This window comes from Dipodomys merriami, unplaced genomic scaffold (assembly GCF_024711535.1).
Source record: "Dipodomys merriami isolate MVZ:Mamm:240054 unplaced genomic scaffold, mDipMer1.0.p SCAF_15, whole genome shotgun sequence".
Lineage (NCBI taxonomy): Eukaryota > Metazoa > Chordata > Mammalia > Rodentia > Heteromyidae > Dipodomys > Dipodomys merriami.
This window is the reverse complement of record NW_027202826.1, coordinates 20,197,545-20,220,260: the sequence shown is the minus strand read 5'-3', so window position 1 is coordinate 20,220,260 and position 22,716 is coordinate 20,197,545. Positions and strand designations below refer to the sequence as shown.

Here is a 22,716-nt window from a genome sequence, read left to right as displayed (position 1 = left end):
TGTACAGAATCCCTAATGTCTTCCCATTCTTCAAGGCTGAATAATCAAAGCCTGTAAAACAGAGCAACAACTGACTGGTGAGCAAGAAGAAAGGCATGCAGATAGTGTGTGTGTGTGTGTTTGTGTGTGTGTGTGTGTGTGTGTGTGTGTGTGTTGCGTTGCTCATCCCGAGTCTTGAACTCAGGACCTGGGCACTGTCCTTGAGCTCCTTTTGCTCAAGGTTAGTGCTCTACCACTGGATCCATAGCTCCATTTCTGGCTTTTTCTGTGATTTAATTGGAGGTAAGAGTCTCACAGACTTTCCTGCTCGGGCTGGCTTTGAACGGTGATTGTCAGATCTCAGCCTCCTGAGTAGCTAGGATTACAGGTGCGAGTCACCGGCGCCCGGCTGCTCAGTGCACCTTGAATCAGAGTCACCTGTTCCATCAGTCTCCTCCAACCTACTTCTCCCCACACGAGTCACCTCAAGTTTTCCACTTCCTAGCTCCTGGAAGAAGTAGAAGAGGTCCGTCTCACTAAGTAGTCTGCTTATCTTGGATAAGTAGGGGTAATTAATGGAATCCAGAAGCTCCCTGACAATTATACATGATAATCATGCTGTTTGTAGGTGCTGATGACCCATGATTTGTTGATGTGTGGTAAGAAGGGTAAATGTAAGTTATAAATATCAGCAGGAGGGTTGCACCCGTGACACGCTAGTCTCCAGCTGCTTACTCAGTCAGTAGCTCTGATGCTGTCACTGTGGACAGGGTTTGTGACATGTCACAAGCGTTGGCTAATGAGCAAGTGTGTGATCACTCAGCTGGATCTCCTGGGTCTGAGTCACTGCTTCAGCATTATTTAAATAGCCATATGAACTTTGCCCCCTGAACTCTGTTGGTAAATGGGAGCAATAACAACTTCCAGTGGGGTCACATCCCCACATCCAGGTCCAATGGGATAATTTCCTTGTTGTCCTATAGGAGAGCATATGTGGCGGGGGGGCCATCACTGGGATGCAGCTGGACTTAGTGGTGGGACTTGGGGAAACCTATTTCACCTTTTGGGGTTTCTTCCTTCCGTCTTCTCTTCTTCTTTTTTATTTTCTTTCTTTCTTTCTTTCTTTTTTTTTTGTTGCTGGTCCTGGTTCTTGAACTCTTTTGTTCAAGGCTAACACTCTACCACTCGAGCCACAGCTCCATTTTTGGCTTTTTCTGCAATTAATTGAAGATGAAAGTCACACAGGCTAGGTTTGAACTGTGATCCTCAGATCCCAGCCTACTGAGTAGGTTGGATTACAGATGTGAGCCACTAGTGCCCAGCTGATTTCTTCCATTTTAAATTTAGTTAATTAATTTGTGCTGGTACTGAGAGCTTGAACTTAAGGCCTGAGCACTCTCATTTTTTTTTTTTTTTCTCAAGGCTGGTGCTCTACTACTTGAGCCACACCTCTACTTCTGGCTGTTTGGTGGTTAACAAAAGATAAGAGTCTTGTGGACTCTCTTGACCCAGCTGGTTTTAAACCACAATCCTCAGATCTCAGTCGCCAGAGTAGCAAGGATTATAGGCATGACTACTGGTTAGTACCATTTTAAAATGGTACTAACTGTTCATGTTTGAGGATCAGACTGTAGCTGCCAACTCTATAGTAGCTGATACATTCTAAAATGTGTCAATAAATGATATGTTAATTTTGTGACATATTCAGCTGGACCAGAATCTTCTATTTTCACAAAAATGCTTGTCTCTTTGGGGGTTCTGCCTGCATCCTTAAGGTTTGTTTGATGATGTGGCACTGAACATGAATGTCTTCATTTTGGCTGGGTCTGGGGTTTAGTCTGTAAACATCCAGAATAGCATCTATTTGGAGTCATGCAGTATGAAGCTTTCAGAATTCTTTGAATCAGAGGGGGAAAAAATTAAGCTGTAAATTTTGTTTGTGTAGAGAAAATATACACAGGGTGATTGCCTACTGCGGCTCAGTCAGCATCAGCCTGCAAGTAGGAGGGGTGGGCGTGACAAGACTGAGCTCTGCCAGTCAGATGGTGAGACCCCCCCCCCATTGGCCTGTAGAGGTATGGGGGTGTGGCCCTCACACTTCCCCCTGTGGTATATTTAACTCTCTTGGACTATGTCCAAAGTGTAGAGTTATAAATAGGCTGAGCAGAGACGCTTGGTTGGTCAAACTAACAATCAAAGCAGTGTCCTTAAATATTTATTTCGTGTTTATTCACTGGTGAGGCCAAATTCTGCGTATGGGAAGACCAGAAACTGAGACAAGTTAGCTGGGCCTGCTACACACCATTTAACGGATCAAAATCTTATTGTTAACCAGAACTTGAAAATCAATTTGATGATTATCTGTTGTTAGTAAATCTCATCAATTACTTCCTTTCTGGGTAACATTAAAGTATTTCTTCCCATTAGGACCCGTGTATTTTTCTTTTTTCTACCACTTGAGCCACAGTTCCACTTCTGGCTTTTTGGTGGTTCATTGGAAATAAGAGTCTCAGGGACATTGCTGTCCAGGCTGGGCTTTGAATGGGACCCTCAGATCTCAGCCTCCTGAGTATCTAAGATTACAGGTTTGAGCCATTGGTACTTGGCTATTTTTTTTTTTTTTTTGGGTATCTATATTGGGACCTGGTGCTCTTGTTTGTTTGTTTGTTTTTATTTTTCAGTCAGGACTGGCACTCTACCGCTTGAGCAGCACCTCCACTTTCAGTATATTCTTCTTCATCATAATACAAGCCAGTGGTTGTAGTGCATCTTGTAGGCTGGTGTCCATACAGTTGCCCCACTGGCCACTGCCAGCCTAATGTGGTCATCCAGCTCTTCCCTGTGTAGAATGTAGATGAAGTTGGCTTTTTCCTTTGTCCTTCTGGTGTTACAGTCCCTAAGGAAATGGCCTTTGGCCCTGTCCCTGATGGTGGAAGAAGCTCCTTCTTGCACCATTTTCCTCTCTGTAGCTGTGGTGACATTTACAGAGAAACTGCCTTCCATTCTGCCTCCTGGCTGAACGCTGTAGGGTAGAAAAGGGTCAGGAGAAGGAAAATCCGGGGTGTTGAGAGGGACCACCGAGGGCACTCAAATGGAGTGTAACTGACTCACAGGAGGTTTGCCTTCTAAGGCAAGGGGGTGACTGACATTCTCAGTAGAGGGTTGGGTACCAACCATGACTTTGGGGGCCATTGGTCTATTGAACCCTGCCATTGCATCTCAAAAGCAGCCATGAGTGGTACTTAAGGGAATGGGCATGGCTGAGCTCCAGTATGACTCTTATTTATGAGCCAGGGCCATTCTTGACTCGCTGGCCACACAAACAGGCAGTCAGCTGCATTGGTGAGCTGTATTTGGGTCTGTGGGCCTCAGATTGCTGGCCCGGTATGGGTAATCATGAAAACCTGAAGTTTGTAAGATTTGTGAGAAAAACAGTCTTTTCTACAAAAGTGAGTCATCATCTTAAGGGTCTAAAGTTAGGGCTCTTCTGGATTCTTCTTGGCAAAACTTGACTGCCCAAACTGTAAATGTTAGTCCCTCCTCTGGTTCAAAATCAAGTGTCAGCCAATTGTGAAGATTGTAACCTTGAGACTCTGGCCAGTAGGAATGAAGGGGAGGGCCTTTAGGGTTAGGTTTAAACAGGAACTGACCTTACTCTCCTCATGTTGTCTGTTACCTCTACAGTGGTGCACTTGTACCCTTCTGCAGAAGTACAGATTTGCCTTGCCCAGAGTGCTCTTTATTTCTGTGTTCTGGGTGGCAACCCTTTTGCCATTTTGGGGAGCTCTTTTTTTTTTCTAACAGATTTACTGATTCTCTGTGGAGATCCTTGGTGTGCCCACTCAGTAAAACCACGTGGAAAATAACTCTGGAAATGTAACTGACTCCAAGGAGTGAATGTTTTTGTGGACTTATGAAAAAAACCAGAACAGCCACTCTTAATCTGTGCACATATTCTTTGATAATGCATCCATATTATTTATATCTCAGAATACCTTCATTTTAAGTATTCATTGGAATTCATCCCTCTATCTTCAATTTTTGTTGTTGTTTTACAGTGTTGGGGGTCAGACCCAGGTTTTTACGCATCAGACAGGCTTTGCCCCACTTCTACCCACTTTTTTTTGTTAACTGACCTGTATATTTATGAGTCAGAGTTCATTCTTTTTTTTTTTTCTTTTTTGTCGGTTGTGGGGCCTGAACTCTGGGCCTGGGCGCTGTCCCTCACAGCTCTTCAGCTCAAAGCTAGCACTCTGCCACTTGGGCCACAGTGCCACTTCCGGCCTTTTCTGCTTCTGTGGCTGAGGAATCAAACCCAGCGCCTCATGCATGTGAGGCAAACACTCTTAGCATTGAGCCACCTTCCCAGCCCCGTGAGTTCATTCATTTTTAGGTGATCAATAGCTATAGTAATTTTTTAAGTTATACTGTTGTATAAAGTTGTATAAAGGAGTTACCTACCACTCAACAAATCAATAGGAATATAATGTATCGTGATCAATGTCACCCCTTTCATCACTCAGTAATTTAATTATTTATGTTTGCATATCTTTACCTACCATACTTTTTATTTTATATCAACAGGATCCTTACTACAGATTTAATGACCTTAACTACAGATGGATTTCCTTAGATAACTGGGTCTATAGCAAGGAATTTAAAATCCCTTTTAATACTAGGTATGTATGTGTTTGTATATACCGTACTTACTATTATTTGAACATTTCTTTTATTGTTGTTTGCAGTATATATCAGAGAGTTGAGTTGGGTGAAAGCATGTATTGTAAAGAAGAATGCATGATGGATGTTTCGTTCCATGTGTAAAGATGGTGGCACTGGTCAGTAGTCATGAATTGGGCCTTAGGGAATTATTTTTCCAGTAGTTATACTAGAGTCACTTTGATCCAGTCAGGTCTCTCCTATAATTTTCTTTCTTTGCTGTTTTTCCTCCCCCAGTAACCAAGAGAGAGTACATATTTATAGTACATGGTTTGTCTCGTGTGGTGCTAACCAGCCATTGACTGTGATCTTGCACTTCATGAGACCATAAGGAGAAGTGTATGCATTGCTTTCAATAGTGTTCTCTGCCATTATAAACAAGTATGTCTATATAAAACAGAATGTAGCCCAAGGATAATCATCACCATTGTTACTAACTTCAAAAATTCTTCTATTTTGGGTCGAGAATGTGGCTTAGTGGTGGAGTGCTTGCCTAGCTTGCATGAAGCCCTGAGTTCTATTCCTCAGTAGCACATAAACAGAAAAAGCCCGAAGTGGTGCTGTGGGTCAAGTGGTAGAGTGCTGGCCTTGAGCAAAAGAAACTCAGGGACAGTGCCCAGGCCCTGAGTTCAAGCCCCTGGACTTGCAAAAAAAAAAAAATCCTCGTGTGTGTGTGTGTGTGTGTGTGTGTGTGTGTGTGTGTGTGTGTGTGTGTGTGTGTGTGTGTGTGTGTGTGTGTGTGTGTGTGTGTGTGTGTGTGTGTGTGTGTGTGTGTGTGTGTGTGTGTGTACTAGTACAGGGATTTGAACTCAAGGCCAGAGCACTGTCCCTTAGCTTTTTCTCTCAAGGCTGATGCTCTACTAGTTGGACCATAGGTCTAGTTCTGTTTGTTTCTTTGTTAGTTGTTTTTTTAAAATACGTTTTTGGTTTTGTTTTTTATATGTTTTTGGCCAATTGGAGATGAAAGTCTCCTGGACTTTCCTGCCTGGGCTGACTTTGCACGTTGATTTTCAGATCTCAACCTTCTAAGTAGCTAAGATTATAGGCATGAGCTACTGGCACCTTGTTCCCTCTTAAACTGCATCGTGTCCCAGTAGTCTCAGTGTTTCTCTTCCTGCCATACCATGAACCAGTCTAACGTGTCTTGGGCTCATCATGTCTTCTCATTATTCTCTCTGTGTTCAGTTATTTCTCTTGCTTGGGCCCCTCTCTCCTCATTTCCAAGTTTCCAGCTGTGCCTAGAAGGTAAGAGTGCACCTAGCAACAGACTTAATTCAATCTCTTCCTAAGCCTAACCTTTTCATTTCCAATCAGTAAAATCCTTTTCCTTTCACTCAAAATGACAATTTCATTTCTGCCTGCCTGATTTCTTATTTAATAGGCTTATAACTTCTTTTTTTAATTATTTATTTATTTTTCGAGTCCAGTCGTGGGGCCTGAACTCTGGGCCTGGGTGCTGTCCCTCAGCTCTTCAGCTCAAGGCTAGCGCTCTACCACTTGAGCCACAGCGCCACTTTGGGCTTTTTTCTTTTTTCTGCTTATATGGTGCTGAGGAATCAAACCCAGGGCCTCAGGCATGCAAGGCAAGCGCTCTACCACTGAGCCACCTTCCCAGCCCATGGATTTTTTTTTTAAATTTAATTTTATTTTATTTGAGAACATACTGTACAGAGGGGCTACAATTACATGGGCAGGATAATGCATACATTTCTTACCAAGCATTGCAGCCTCCTCCTTTGTTTACCCTTCACCTCCCTTCCCAGCCTCCCCCCTCCCCCCACTCAATTATACCCCCCTCCCCCCCCACACCGACATTGTAAAGTTGGTTTTGACATGACATTTTGTACTTCTCATTGTTGCAACAGGTCCACCTGAATCCTTAAACGACTTGTTTGTCCCCATCTCCTCCACATGTTATACTGCTTTCACTATATTTGATGTCAGGATTTTTTTTTTTTAAAGCAAAGGAATATGTTATTGGGATATAATTCACATAAAACATGTCCCTTGTTTAATGTAAGATCCGGTGGTTTTAGTATATTCACAGAGTTGTGCAACAAGCACCATATTCTATTTTAGAACATTTTTCTTATCTTCAAAAGAAAGCTGTGTCCATTAGCAGTTATTGTTCCTCTCCATCCTTCTCCCAGCCATAGGCAAGCACTAACTGGCTTTCTGTCTCTGGATTTGCCTGGTCTTCAAACTTCACATGCACTGAATTGTGTAAGCATGTATATTTTGCCCAGTAATCCTATCTGCTCAAGAGGCTGAGATCTGAGAATCACAGTTCAAACCCAGCCTGGGAAGGAAAGTCCATGAGACTCTTATCTCCAACTAACTACCAGAAAACTAGAAAGGGAGCTGTGGCTGTTGGCCCATAGTTGTGGTAGAGTTGTAGCCTTGAGCAAAAAAAGCTCAAGGACAGCACCCAGGCCCTGAGGTTGAGCCCCATGATTGACCAGAAGAAAAAAAAAAGTACAGTTTCTGTGAAGTATTTATTTCTTTAGTTCTTAACTAATTGCAAAAGCACTTTTCTCGCTAATGTTTTATATATCTTGTTTTAACTTTCTCTCTTTTTCTTTCCAGCAAATGGCAAAAAGTAAATTTGATTTTTGAAGGGATTGACACAGTTGCCGAAATCCTATTTAACAATGTCACTATTGGGAAAACAGACAACATGTTCCGTAGATACGTAAGTAGACAATGATGCCAGGTTCTAGGGTCTGGGTGCCTGTTTGTGTTCCTGTGAGCAGCGAGGGTGAGGGTAAGTGCATAGTTGGCCTGCAGTTAGCATAGCCCCAGGGTGAGTTGCAGTTGCTTTCCCAGCCGTGGCTGCCGAAGGGAGGCAGCATTGCAGATCACTCGGGCTGTTGGGAGGCTGTGGGGCATGAATGGGGGTGAGACTGCTGACAGGTTCTTGGCACCTAGGAAGTGTCTGACCTTGCTGCTCATGTCTGTGTAGTCTGGCCATCCAGTCCCAAAGGAAATGACAACTGACAAATGATTGAAAAGTATTTCTTTCTGGAATAATTTCATTTAGATTGTGTACTTATCTTCCTTCCTTCCTTCCTTCCTTCCTTTTTTCCTTCCTTCCTTTCTTTCCTTCTTTCTTCCTTTCTTTCTTTCCTTTCTTTCTTTCTTTCTTTCTTTCTTTCTTTCTTTCTTTCTTTCTTTCTTTCTTTCTTTCTTTCTTTCTTTCTTTCTTTCTTTCTTTCTTTCTTTCTTTCTTTCTTTCTTTCTTTCTTTCTTTCTTTCTTGTCAGTTGTGAGGCTTGAATGTAGGACCTGGACACTGTCCCTTTATACTTAAGGTTAGCACTCTACCACTTGAGCCACAGCTCCACATCTGGTTTTCTGGTGGTTAATTGGAGATAAGAGTCTCACAGTCTTTCCTGTCCTGGCTGGCTTCCAACTGTGATCTTCAGATTTCAGCCTCCTGAATAGCAAGGATTTCAGGTGTGAACCACCTGGAACCATTTCTTGTTCCTCTCTCCTCTCCTCCCTCCTTTCCTCCTTCCTTTCTTCTTTCCTTTCCTTTCCTTCTTCCTTTTGTCTTTCTTTTCCTTCTTCTCTTCCTTCTTTCCTTTCCCCCCTCTTCCTCTCTCCCTCCCTTCCTCCTTCCCTCCTTCCTTCCTTTTTTCCTTCTTTCCTTCCCTTTCCTTTCTCCCTCCTTCCCTCTCTCCTTCCTTCTCTCCCTGCTTCTTTCCTTCTCTCCTTCCCTCCCTCCTTCCTCTCTTCCTTCTTTCCTTCCTCTCTCTTCCCCTCCCTCCCTTCTTCCCTTCCGTCCTCTTTTCTCCCTCCCTCCTCCTCCGTCCTTCCCTCCTTCCTTCCTGTCTTCTTTCTTTCCTTCCCTTTCCTTCCTTCCTATTCCTTTCTTATCTCTCTATCTCCTTCTTTCCTTTCCCTCCCTCCCTCCTTCTCTCCCCCTCTTTCTTTTTTTTACTCTCCCTCTTTCTTTACTTTCTTCTTTTCCCTCTCTTCCCTCCTTCCTCTCTCCTCTTTTTTCCTCTCTCCCCCCTCTTCTTACTATTTCCCTCTCTTCCTTTCTCTCGCTCCCCTTCCCCTCTCCTTCCCTTTCTCTCTCCATTTCCCTCCCCCGACCTTGTGACAGGGTCTTGCTCTGTAGCCCAGGCTGGTTTAGGTGAAGAGTTCATTACATTTCAAGTGACCAATAGTTATTACGAGTAATTTATTTTTTGATGTATACTTGCATAGTTAGCTACTTACCAGTCTCAAACTCATGCTCATCAGCCTCCTGCTTTGGCTTTACAGGCTCTGGAGTTACCAACAAGCCCCATCATGTCCAGCAAGGGTACATTTTTTTTTACAACAAAAATAACTTATGACTTAGAAATGCATGCTAGGCATTCCTGAGAGTCAGGTTGTCATGAAGTGTCTAGAGACTTTTGACAGTTCAAGGCCACGTGCACATAGCCAAAGCGGACATTCCAGGACTAAAGATATTTTCTGCTCTGTTTCCCTGGGGCCATTATTCTGTCAGTAAAAATAGAAAGAGGAACCTAGAAATCTGGGTTTGGATGCATGGAGGCATCTAGATATAACTACAAGTGGACCACTCAGGTCTATCGCGGTGTTCTAGAGGGTCGCTTCCAGCCAGTGAGGCTAGTCCTAGATTTGAATTCCGTTTACATCTTCCATGCATTCTAACTTTCTCTACAAAATACATATGCAGAATGACTTCTCGATCATGGGTTGTTTGTTCTTTCCTTTCAATTCAGAGCTTTGATGTTTCCAACATCGTCAGTGACGTGAACTCCCTCGAGCTGCGTTTCCAGTCAGCGGTCCACTACGCAGAGCAGCAGAGCCAAGCTCACACCAGCTACCAGGTGCCCCCCGAGTGCCCTCCGCCTGTGCAGAAAGGCGAGTGCCACGTCAACTTTGTGCGAAAGGTAATGCTGCTCTTGCGAATGCATAGGCTCTAGCTTTGAGCCTGGGGTGTACCTGCTCAGGCTAGGACGTATTGCTTTGGACTCTCACACGCAGTACAGAATCTGCCTGGGCACTGGCGGCTCACACCTATAATCCTAGCTACTCAAGAAACTGAGGTCAAACATCACTAACTGCAAATGTAATTCGGTGGAGTTCTTGTCACAATTAAACACCCTCTCCCTGACAAAAATATCCAGAAGCAGAGCTGTGGCTCAAGTGATAGAGTACTAGCCTGGAGCAAAAAAAGCTCAAGGATAGCTCCCAGGCCCTGAATTCAAGCCCCAGGACACCCATAAAACAAAACAACCACCAAAAAACACAGTAGAGAATCTCCTGATCTCTCAGTAGACTTAAACTTTTGCATTTGAACCCAAAAGATGACATTTAGGGACACTCGGTGTTTCCGTTTCCTTCCTGAAGCATGTTTCAGAACATAGATAACACCAAGAAAAGGAGAAAAAAAATGTGGCTGATTATGTCACTTTATATATTATTTTTTATTATTTTTATAGTTTTTATGGTACTGGTATTTGAATCTTACCTTCAATTAAAAAACAGTTTGGTGCTGGGAAATTAGCTTAGTGGTAGAGCGTTAGTGTAGCATGCATGAAGCCCTGGGTTCAATTCCTCTGTACCACATACACAGAAAAAGCCAGAAGTGGCACTGTGGTTAGCCTTAAGCAAAAGAAGCTCAGGGACAGTATGCAGGCCCTGAGTTCAAGCCCCAGGACTGGCAACAAACAAACAAATAAACAAAAACTAGAACCTCTCTATTCCTCACTTTTACCATAATAATAAAAACTTTAAAACAAACGAGCTGTAATGGAGGCATGACTCAAGTGCTAGGATACCAGCTTTAAGTGAAAAAGCTAAGGGAGAGTTCAGGCCTCTGAGTTCAAGTCCCAGTGCCTGCATGCATACACACACGTGTGTGCGCTCACACACACATGCACACAAAAGAACCATTTCCTTCCTTTGAGCTGAAACATTGGTAATTGTGTAATATGAAATTGTATGTCTTGATTCCTCAGGTATTCCTTGATTCTCAGGTAGATAATCATGCCAATAAGATTGGTTACAATCTCTGCCCTGGCCACTCATATCAGTGATTGTCTTGACATCTAGGTTCAGAAACAAGGACTTCTGGATTCATAATTCAAGAGGGAGGGGTGAAGAAGTCTAGCTAACTGTTTAAAACATTTCCGACAGTTCCTCATTCTTTATTGTTATATTTAGCATAGTGTATAGGTCTAGAGATGTTTCAGAGAGATAGGAAAAGAATAACTAGTGAAACATAGTTGTTCATGCCTATATTTGCAGCATGCATGAGGCTGAGTGAGGCAAGAAGACAAACAGAGAGAGAGAGAGAGAGAGAGAGAGAGAGAGAGAGAGAGAGAGAGAGAGAGAGAGAGAGAGAGAGATACTGTATTGTTCCAATGTAGTATGCTTTTGAAGAATATAAAACTTCGTAATTGGATTTCAAGGTCTTAGAACATCACTGTCCAATTGAGCTACACTGCCTAGGTAGAGACTTGGACTACTGTAATCATTTTCTATTGTGTGTTGTGAGCTACACCCAAGTTTTTGGATCCTAGATGCATTTGTTGGCCCTGATTCTGCCAGTCCCGCCTGAAGTGTGGTTTTGCAGGGTGCCTCTGGCTCTCAGCATCTGCTGAGGGGAGAGGTGCTTCGGACCTCGCTGTGGTCCCCGCGGGCCGTAGCTGGGGCTGAGGCTGATCTGGAGCTCATTGGTTCTTGGCAGGCTCTGTGCTGCTGCAGGACACAGCAGCTGGCTTGCCCTAGGCCAGCGGAGGGCAGGAGAGCGTGTCCAAAGCAGAACACGCAGACTTTCCCATCTAATTTTGGAAATGACATCATCTCTGCTCCTTCAGTTGGTAGTTAGTGGATCTCTGTGTCCAGTACATACTTGGGGGAGAGAAGAACACATGGTGTGAGCACCAGGAGGGGCTAATTATGGGCTGTCACAGTATGGCACGTGTGTGCGCACACACTCATGTACTCACACACAGAGTTAGGGACTCAACTATGTTCCTCAAATTCTCATGTTGTAACTTCCCATGTTTCAGAATGTAACTCTATTTGGGATAGTCGTGTGTGTGTGTGTCTGTGTGTGTGTGTGTGTGTGTGTGTGTGTGTGTGTGTGTGTGTGTGTACACCAGTACTAGGGTTGAATTCAGGGCCTGGGTAATGTCCCTGAGCATTTTTGCTCTACCACTTTAGCCACAGCTCCAATTCTTGCTTTTTTGGTGGTTAATTGGAGATATGAGTTTCATAGATTTTTCCTCTCCGGGCTGATTTTGAATCTTGATCCTCAGATCACAGCTAAAATTACAGTAGCTAAGATTGCAGGCATGAATCACCAGTGCCTGGCTCAAGACAGTCTTTAAAAAAAGGCACGTAAGTTAAAATGAGGTGGTTAGGTTGAACCCTAACCCAGCACCACTGGTGTCTTTGTAAGAGGAAATTGGATGCTCAGGGAGACAACAGGGCTGCCACCTGGGCACAGAAGACCAGGAGAGACAGCGGGAAAATGGCTGCCAAGGCGAAGAAACACCTCAACCACCCAAACCTTCAGATGCTTTGATCCGGGACCTGCGGCTCCTGACCAAGACGAGATGAATTTCACCAGGCAAAGCCAAGTAGTGGATGGTGTGGTTGTGGCAACTTTTTTTAACAATAATTTTTTATTGAGATTAATTGATTACATACATTTCACAGTATTGTGGGATAGTGATATTTAAAGTCACAAACACATTTTAACCTTCACAAGGCAAATGGTCATTATCATGGTCTATAATGTTTGTTGTGAATTCTTTGAGCTTTGACTATACAACTATTTCTTCCACATTGGGTGATATGTGTGATTGTGGTGACTTTAGCAAACCCATATGCAGGTTCATAGGTCATCTTTGAATGAAAGTGCTGTCATAATGTTTAAACTTCTGAGTAATCTATGTGTCTTCTTTTTCTTCTTCTTCTTCTTCTTTTTTTTTTTTTTTTGCCTTGAAATCATAGGAACAGTGCTCCTTTAGCTGGGACTGGGGCCCTTCTTTTCCAACCCAGGGAATCTGGAAAGATGTGAGAATTGAAGCCTATAATATTTGTCATCTGACTTACTTCACATTTTCCCCAATATATGGTAAGCTAACAATAGCGATTTCTTGCCTTTTTTTTAAAGTCTTGTCTTTGCTACTAAATTTAAATTTATAATTTGAATATATAAATACACTTTTCAGAGACCTAGTTTTTAAAATAATGTGACACATCCAATGTATACAAGAGAAATAGATACAGACTGTGACTTGTCATAAAAGTTTATAATACACCAGGCACCAGTGGCTCATGTCTGTAATCCTCACTACTCTAGAGGCTGAGATCAGAGGATCTCAATTCAAAGCCAGCCTGGCAGGAAAATTCTTGAGACTGTTATTTCCAATTAAGCACTGGAAAATCAGATGTGTCACTGTGCTCAAAGTAGTAGAGTTGTAGCCTTGAGTGAAAAAACTCAGAGACAGAGCCCAGCCTCTGAGCTCTGCCCCAGAGCCCAGCCACTTGAACATCTCTATTTCTGGCTTTTTGGTGGTTAATTGGAAATAAGAGTCTCATAGACTTTCTTGCCCAGGCTGACTTTGAACTGCAATCTTCAGTTCTCAGCTTCCTGAGTAGCTAAAATTACAGACGTGAGCCACCAGCTCCCAGCTTATCCTTATTTGGGGGGAGATTTTTTCATTAGGTCTTTTTGCCTTTGTTTCAATTTTGAGGATTTTTTTTTTTTGTCGGCTGACAAGAAGCTCTTGCCATCCGCTGAAGAAAGGGAAGACAGCTGTTATAACTATGCGCCTGTCTTTCTGGCCATTTCAATTATTAGTTCTTTGAGAAGCAGCTGCTTAAATCTGCCTTGGAATTCTGTTGGGAGTCCGGGTCAGTATCTACGTCGGGATTTCCACATTCCATGATTGGGTTATGGCAGTGTGGTGCCATTGCTCTTTCTTTCTATGCTCCCCCCCCCCGCCCCCCGAGAGGAGAGAGCTGCAAAAACTCAGCATGGCAAAGAGAATCTAGGCAGCTCACTCCGAACAGCCCTCTCCACCAACGGGATGAAGCCTCGTTTTCATTTTTCATAAGCAAACTACTGGCATTTATAGATCTGTCCCCTGCTGACCTGAGCAGTCTCTGTCAATGCCCTTCCATTTCTTTGCTTGTCCTTAAACCCCACCTGCCACTGCAGTTCTTAACTGTGACCTTTTCGCTGTGCATTCTTTCTCTAAGTGCATAGAAATAGAATTCTGTTGTTTTCTGGCCTAGAGAATAATTGATAGTGCTTGTCAGTGTTTACAAACAGTAATTATTCAAAAGTGTCCTTCCCTTGTTAGACAGAAATGCTCCACGCTATAATCCTGGCTACACAGGAGGCTGAGATCTGCCAATTGTGGTTCAAAGTCTGGGCAGGAAAGTCCTTGAGATTCTATCTCCAATTAACCACCAAAAAGCCGTAAGTGGAGTTGTGGCTTAAATGGTAGAATACCAGCTTTGAGCAAAAATGCTAAAAGAGAACCCTGAGTTCAAGCCTTAGTACTGGTATAAAAGAGAAGGAAGGAAGGAAGGAAGGAAGGAAGGAAGGAAGGAAGGAAGGAAGGAAGGAAGGAAGGAAGGAAGGAAGGGAGGAAGGAAGGGAGGAAGGGAGGAAGGAAGGAAGGAAGGAAGGAAGGAAGGAAGGAAGGAAGGGAGGGAGGGAGGGAGGGAGGGAGGAAGGAAGGAAGAGAGGAAGGAAGGAAGGAAGGAAGGAAGGAAGGAAGGAAGGAAGGAAGGAGGGAAGGAAGGGAGGAAGGAAGGAAGGAAGGAAGGATTGCTATTTTCATGCTTTGGGGTTCAGAGCCGAGATTTTGAGGCATGGAGTTGCTACACAGCCATTCTATAGTTGGTAGAGGGTCTTTTCCTTTTTTCTAAAGATTCTCTTATTAAGAGGCCAACATCTCCTTGTAATTCCCAGCAAAGGCTGTGTTTCCTATGAAGTGTGAATTTGGACTGTGAAAGGCAAATCCTACCTTTGCTGTTATTTTTCCTAACTGTTCATGTACGAGTCTTGCCAGGTCCCACTGATGAGTGTGGGCATGCTAGCATCGTTTTTTAGTAGCTGCCTCCAAAAGAGGCAGATGGAAGGAAATGAGCACTAGAGCCAAGCAGCTCAGGTCCTTGTCCTGACCTTTGGCTGAGGAGACTGAGCAGGAATGTGGTGAGCTACCTTAGCTACAAGGAGAACTTCTAATGGCTCTGGGTTCTTTGACTTTATAAATTAGATAGTTTTTTACAATCAGGTTTCAATGTGGAAGTACCTCATTCCCTTGAAGTCAGACATCTTATGACTAGATGTTGATATTGATGTGCATTCCTCATAGATGCTAGACAAGTGCTTTACTACTGAGCCATGTCCTCAGCTTTGCTTTAGAGAATGTTAAAGTCTAATACATTTGACACAAACTGGATTTGTCTTATGATACTTTGATCCTTTGGATGGCAGAATAGCACTTATTTATATGGGCTGGGTATCTTCTTATTCTTTCTAGAACCTTCCATCCAGGTTAGACACTGGTGCTTTGTGAAATTTCCAAATGCTACTGGAAAAAGGGAAGTTGATATAAAATATATAATTTTAGTTATTGTTCAGAATGAAGAGTTAATTTCTATAGACCAAAATAATATTCCCACTGAACTTGTTAAGACAGAATTGTGGGGCACTTCCTGGTTTAGAAAATGTTTTGGTCCTATCTTCAATGAATCCTTTAAAAATACAGGATTATGCTTATCATATATATATATATATTTTTTTTTTTCTCTTTATGCTATAGATAACACTGCCCGGGAGTGGAGTCTTGAAATAGAATCTTCTTTTGATGTTGTCAGTTCAAAACCAGTTGGTGGCCAAATGATTGTAGCCATCCCTAAACTACAAATACAGAAGACATACAACATCACACTGCAACATGAGAAAAGGACTGTTAAGCTGGTTGTGAAAATTAACAAAGTTAGTACCTGGACTTTCTGACAAGCAGTGCATGAAAGTAACCATTGCTCAACAGAAATGGGGAGAGAGAAGGGACAGACTATGAAAAATCCACTCTGTTATTTTCCTTCATTTCCCTCTCTCTCTCTCTCTCTCTCTCTCTCTCTCTCTCTCTCTCTTTGGGGTTGGCCATGGGGCTTGTACTCAAGGCCTGGGCCTTCCAGTTTCTCGTGGTTTATTGGAGATAAAAGTCTTACAACCTGGCCAATTTTCAGATCTCAGCATCCTGAGTAGCTAGGATTACAGATGTAAGCCACCAATGTCCAGCCATTTTCTGATCTATTTTTTTTTTTTTTGGTCGGTTGTGGGCCTTGATTGAACTCTGGGCCTGATCACTGTCCCTCAGCTCTTCAGCTCAAGGCTAGTGCTCTACCACTTGAGCTACAGCGCCACTTCCGGTTTTCTGGTGGTTTATTGGAGATAAGAGTTCCACAGACTTTCCTGCCCAGGCTGGCTTTGAACCGCGATCCTCAGATCTCAGCCTCCTGAGTAGTTAGGATTATAGGTGTGAGCCACCGGCGCCCAGCTTTTCTGCTCTATTTTTAACTTCTCCTTTTGTGAGTATGAGCTCAGGATTGATTTTTCTCAAATTTAAAGAAGAAAATGGTGATAGTGGGATTAACTTGGCCACCTTGCTTCTCAAGAAATCATTTTTGCCAGGTAGTAGCACTGGGGGTGGCTTGTGCCTGTAAGCCTAGCTACTCAAGAGGCTGAGATCTGAGGATCTCTGTTTGAAGCCAGCTACAGCAGGAAAGCCTGTGAGACTCTGATCTCTAATCAACAGAAAAGCCAGAAGTGTAGCTCAAGTGATAGAGCATTTGTCTTGAGCTAAACAGCTAAATCAACAGTGTCCAGGATCTGAGTTCCAGTCCCAGTATTGGCACACACACAGAGTGTAGAGTAAATGTGAGCCTGAGTTAGAGTGAGAAGAACAGTTTTTTTTCCCCCTGAATACCCATGTTATTCCGTTCTTTCCCCTTCAGTTGCAGTGTACTTATCTCAAAGTAAGTTGGCCTTAAAATATGATAGTGTGTTGGCATGATGTGGCATAATATAGAGTTATACTGTTTTAAAACCTAGAGTTTCTACACTTGATTCTGAAAAATGCTCTAATGATTACAATGTTCTCAGTGATTCTTTCTTTCTGAAAATATGGGATCTTCCTTGAAGTAACATATCTATTTTTTAAAAGAATATTGCTGTGGAAACTTGGTGGCCCCATGGGCATGGGAACCAGACGGGGTACAACATGACAATTCTTTTTAACCTGGATGGAGGCTTAAACATTGAGAAATCAGCTAAGGTAAGCTGAACTAATGTTTTTAAAGTTTTATTTCTTGATAAAATAGCAATACAAGCATTTGAAGGAAAAGAAGAAACTAGCAGAACTTATAAAATCCCTGCTCAGAGCTTCTCTGTGTATATGCTTATATTTCTTATTTTTATTTTTTTGCCAGTCCTGGGGCTTGAACTCAGGCCTGGACACTGTCTCCAAGCTTCTTTTGCTCAGGGCTAGCACTCTGTCACTTGAACCACAGCACCACTTTCGGCTTTTTCTGTTTATGTGGTACAGAGGATTTAAACCCAGGCTTCATACATGTTAGACAAATGCTCTACCACTAAGCCACATTCCCAGCCCCTATATTTATATTTTTAAATGGATCGGACCTTACCTGTTATTTTGGTATTTTATTTTCTCTCTTTCTTTTTCTATCTGTCTCTCACTCTTTCTCTCTTTTTTTTCCAGTGCTGGAGTTTGAACACAGGGTCTCACATATGCTAGACAAGCATTCTACCATTAAGCTACATGGTCATTACTCCCATGCTCTCCTTTTAAATTGTACACTGTATCTAAGTAATACACATGTATAACTTTAAACATTGCTTGAGGTTTCACATGCAAAATAGGATCACCAGCTTAACTCTTCTAATTCCTATTTCCTAAATCCCAGAAAATTAAAACACCACCTCATTAACTTCTACTTATTCTTTTGCCATTTACCTTCATTTTCCAAAATACCATGCTTCTACTGACTAGTGTTTTCTAATTTTTCTATTCCAGATTGGGATTTGGTTCTAAGAACTGGAACAATCTGCACATTTTTTTTACTTGTTAGCTATAGGTTGCTTAAGCCATTAAGTGGTATTTCTTTATATAAAAAGACTAGGGACAGCAAAAATGAGCGGATGGGTCTGGTTTATAATAGTCATTGCATAGTAGCAACTATGTTTCCTCCTTCCCGAATGCCTCCCTTCCTTCCTTCTTTCCTTCTTTCCTTCCTTCCTTCCTTCCTTCCTTCCTTCCTTCCTTCCTTCCTTCCTTCCTTCCTTCCTTCCTTCCTTCCTTCCTAACTTCCTTCCTTCCCACTCCCTCTTTTTCTCTTTCTTTTGTCAATACTGGGACTTGAACTTGGTCTGGGTACTATCCCTTAGCTTTTTTGTTCAAAGCCTGTGCTTGAATAACACTTGAACTACAGTTCTACTTCCAGCTTTTCTTTGGTGATTAATTGGAGATTAGACTTTCTTCCTCAGATCTCAGCCTCCTGAGAAGCTAGGATTACAGACATGAGCCACTAGCACTTGGCCTTCTCTGTTTTTGTTCACTCGTGCTCCATTTCTTCTGAGACCATGTGTATATGTGTATGTGTGTGCAGGAGGAGGCCCATGTTCTGGTCTTGTGTGAAGGGCATTTATTCCCATGTCTCAGAGAGGGTGTGGGCTCTCTTACATGTTCATTTGCTGGGTCTTCATGAGAATGGTAAAAGTAGGGAGTCATTCCAGCTTGCTGCAGAGAAAAGGAGAGAACATGTGTCTTCTACCTGTGGTAGCTCATTCTTTAGCCCTTAGGCCAATATGCTTGCATCATTGTTTGTTGATGTGAAGATGTCAGCCTTGAAAATGAGGGGCAAAAGTTGTGGAAAAGATGTACTGCCCACCCCCTGCATCCTGGCACACGTGTGAAACATGAGGTTGAAGCATTCCTTATTTTTGGAGGCTCATTCAGTCATCGGTATTGAGCACACTATGTGTGTGGGTCCTGTGCCAGAGAATGCTGGTACATCTTGGGATTAGACATTGCTCTCATTTCTCCATGAGACCTTACTAGTGCCAATACTCTGGTTGGGAAGTGGAATTGATTGAAGAAACACTTGTAATAAAAAAGTAATGGAGGGCTGGGAAGGTAGCTTAGCGGTAGAGTGCATGCCTTGCAAGCATGAGGCCCTGGATTTGATTCCTCAGCACCACATAAACAGAAAAGGCCGGAAGTGGTGCTGTGGCTCAAGTGGTAGAGCGCTAGCCTTGAGCTGAAGAGCTGAGAGGACAACGCCCAGACCCAGAGTTCAGGCCCCATGAGCAGCAAAAAAAAAAAAAAAAAAAAAGTAAGGGACACTCTAGAGAAATAGAGGCTTATAGAGTGGAGGATTCTGGGAATACCACTGGGGCAGGCAGTGCCACGTTCTGAGGAGTAAGTTGAAATTTTCAATGTAGCAGAGCATTGAGTTCATCTAGGGTCCAGTTCATTTTCTCCATTGATTAAAGAATTAAAGGGCAGGAAAAATGTTTGAATCAGGAAAGTGTTTGAAGTAGACAGAACAGGCTTATTTCAAAGTGAAAGTAACAGGAAAAAATACACCAAACAAGTCAACACAAAATCAGTAGCTTTTCTGTATATCAACAATGTCCTAAGGCTAAGAAAAAAACTCAGGAAAATAATTTCATTCACAGTAGCCACAAAAAAAGCCCTGAAGTATAAACTTAATCATAGAGGTGAAAAAAAACCCTCTCAAAGGCAAACTGTAAAAACCCTAGAGAAAGAAATTGAAGACAGCCTTGAGTGAAAAAGCTAAGTGCCAGTGCCCAAGTTGTGAGTTCAAGCCCCACTTCCAGCAGAGAGAGGAAAAAAGGAGAGAGAAAACATGTGAAATTTGCATTTCCACACAAATTGCTTGGTAGTAAGTAGGAAAATTAACATTGAACTACTTATTGCATTGCTACAAAACTGTGCTTCCGTTTTTAGAAGTCAATTTTGCTTTCATAAATTTGACGTCAAATATTTAATTCTTTTCTTGACAGGTTTATTTTAGGACAGTAGAACTTATAGAAGAGCCTATAAAAGGATCTCCTGGTCTCAGTTTCTACTTCAAAATCAATGGATTGCCCATATTCTTGAAAGGCTCCAACTGGATTCCAGCAGATGCCTTCCAGGATCGAGTAACCTCTGACTTGTAAGTTTCTGGCTCTGTGTGTGTGTGTGTGTGTGTGTGTGTGTGTGTGTGTGTGTGTGTGTGTGTGTGTGTGTGTGTGTGTGTGTGTGTGTGTGTGTGTGTGTGTGTGTGTGTGTGTGTGTGTGTGTGTGTGTGTGCGCGCGCGCCAGGCCTGGATCTTGAACTCAGGGCCTGTGCACTACCCCCTGAGCTTTTGTGCTCAAGGCTAGTGCTCTACTACTTGAGCCACAACTGTACTTCTGGCTTTTTGCTGGTTTATTGGAGATAAGAATATTGAAGACTTGTCTGCCTGGGCTGGCTTCAAACTGCAATCCTCAGACCTCAGCCTCCTGAGTAGCTGGGATTACAGATGTGAGCCACAGGCATGTGGCTACCATCACGATTTTTTTTAAGTATGTAATTTTAACAGAGATTTAAAATGTCTCTCTAAAATTGTTTAAAAATATATCACCAAATTTCTAAAATAACAGCTATTTGCTGATTTATTTTTATAATTTCTTCTGTAGGTTGCAGCTCCTTTTACAGTCTGTGGTGGATGCCAACATGAATATACTTCGGGTGTGGGGAGGTGGGATTTATGAGCAGGATAGATTCTACGAATTGTGTGACAAGCTAGGAATCATGGTGAGTAGTGGGTAAGTTAGGGTGTCTCAGCATGGCACCAGCGTGGGGTAGACACTGTGCTTTGTTTCTCTGCGTGGTCAGGGGAATAGTGACATGGTTTAAACTCAGAACCACATTAATAACAAATTCGGTTATCTATGTGTGCATTTATTTGTTTGGTTGGTTTATTTTTGAAGGTCCTGAGATTAAACTCAGGGCCTGAGTGCTGTCCCTAAGCTTTTTCACCTCAAGGCTAATGCTCTACCACATGAGCCACAGCTCTGCTTTTTGCTCTTTTGTGTGTGTGTGTGTGTGATTAGTTGGAGATAAGATCTCATGGACTTTCCTGCCTGGGCTGCCTTGTCCATACTCAGAGAGTCCATATGTGGTAGAATCAAAATTCTCATTAAGATGGACTGCTGGGCTAGGAAGTTGGCTTAGTGGTAGAGTGCTTACCTTGCATGCATGAGGTTATGCGTTTGATTCTTCAGCACCACATAAACAGAAAAAGCAGGAAGTGGTGCTATGGCTCAAGCCTTGAGCTGAAGAGCTCAGAGACAGCTCCCAGGCTCAAAAAAAAAAAAAAAAAAAGATGGACTGTTTCAGGGCTCTGATTGTGTGTGTGTGTGTGTGTGTGTGTGTGTGTGTGTGTGTGTGTGTGTGTGTGTGTGTGTGTGTGTGTGTGTGTGTGTGTGTGTGTGTTGGGGGAGCAGTGGGGCTTGGATTCAGAGCTGAGGAGCTGTCGTTTAGCTTTTTAAGGCTGGCATTGTACTGCTTGAGCCACACTTCCACTTACAGCTTTTTGGTGGTTAAGTTAGAGCTAAGAGTCTCATGGGCTTTCCTACTCAAGCTGGCTTCAAACTGTGGTCAACAGATCTCAGCCTCCAGAGTAGCTAGGATTATTGGGGTGAGGTATGAACCACCGACACCCAGCCAACAACTCTGCTGTTTTTTATTTTTGTCGGTTGTGGGGCTTGAACTCAGGTCCTATTCACTGTCCCTGAGCTTTTTTGTTCAAGGCTGGTGCTCTACCACTTTGAGCCACTGCTCTTCTTTTAGTTTCAGTCTCTGGAGGATAAGAGTCTCATGAACTTTCTTGACTGGGATGTTTTCAAACCATGATCCTCAGATCTCAGCCTCCTGAGTAGCTAGGATTACAAGTGTGAGCCATCAGTATCCAGCTTTTAACTTCTGTATCAGCTGGCCTTCTTCATTATTCATTGCTTCAATATTACAGTGAGCATTTTGGTTGTGGAAAGATAATTCCATAGTATGAGTTTTTTTTTTTAAATAATCGGGTATATCGTGTGTGTGTGTATGTGTGTGTGTGTGTGTATGTATGTGTGTGTATGTGTGTGTGTGTGTGTGTGTGTGTGTGTGTACGTACTAGGGTTCGAAACAGATACTCAACAACTGAGCTAAGTTTATTAACTATTATTAAGTGTCTCTTAATCACAAAGTTTATGAACTGTTATTAAGTGTCTCTTAATCACAAATGCTGGGTGGAAATTAGAAATGAAGAGAAAACTGAGAAAAGTTGCATTCTGTTTTCCCTCAACACCTTTGTTCTTTATAAATTCTCCTTTCTTATCTCTTGTGCCTACCTGATGTTTGCTTGGGGTTTCTAACCCTAGCTCAGTTCTGGAACATTCTGAGGTCTGGAAATGCCTCTTTTGTGGGTGACATTCATCAGGGATCTGTGATTTCCTTTATGTGGAAAGCGACTGTCCCAAGTCCAGAAGGAAGCCTTCCTGTCCCTGTAAGAAAACCTGGAAGTGCTTTTTCTGCTTTTTTGGTTTACAGGTGTGGCAGGATTTCATGTTCGCCTGTGCTCTTTATCCAACGGAGAAGGACTTCCTGAGCTCAGTGGGAGCAGAAGTCACTCACCAGGTACATTGTTATCACCCGTGATCAGAGAAAACATGCATGTTTTAGTTTTGTAAGGTCACCTTATTTCTTTGATCTTTACTAAACCCCATGAAAAGTTCCACCATCAGATAATTGGTGCCTTAGGCCTTTCCACAACACCTTTTTGCTGAACAACTCCTGGATTTATAACCAGTCCCAGAATCCCTGTCTTCCTTCTCCCATCTACCTGTTCACCTGGCTTCTCTGCTTGGAGCATCACAAATGGAATCCATTCAAACTCCACCTAGCT

General features: G+C 42.7%; 1 protein-coding gene across 1 annotated transcript in view; it reads left to right on the top strand.

Moving 5' to 3' along the window:
- The window catches only part of Manba (mannosidase beta), a 48,276-nt gene that overhangs the window by 3,425 nt on the left and 22,135 nt on the right, over window positions 1–22,716 (top strand). The window contains exons 2-10 of the mRNA XM_070022354.1: window positions 4,564–4,658; window positions 7,285–7,390; window positions 9,437–9,607; window positions 12,684–12,807; window positions 15,515–15,690; window positions 16,922–17,032; window positions 19,804–19,955; window positions 20,462–20,579; window positions 22,362–22,448. Of these exons, the coding sequence (XP_069878455.1) occupies window positions 4,564–4,658; window positions 7,285–7,390; window positions 9,437–9,607; window positions 12,684–12,807; window positions 15,515–15,690; window positions 16,922–17,032; window positions 19,804–19,955; window positions 20,462–20,579; window positions 22,362–22,448 (1,140 nt within the window). The remainder of the gene's footprint in view (window positions 1–4,563; window positions 4,659–7,284; window positions 7,391–9,436; window positions 9,608–12,683; window positions 12,808–15,514; window positions 15,691–16,921; window positions 17,033–19,803; window positions 19,956–20,461; window positions 20,580–22,361; window positions 22,449–22,716) is intronic.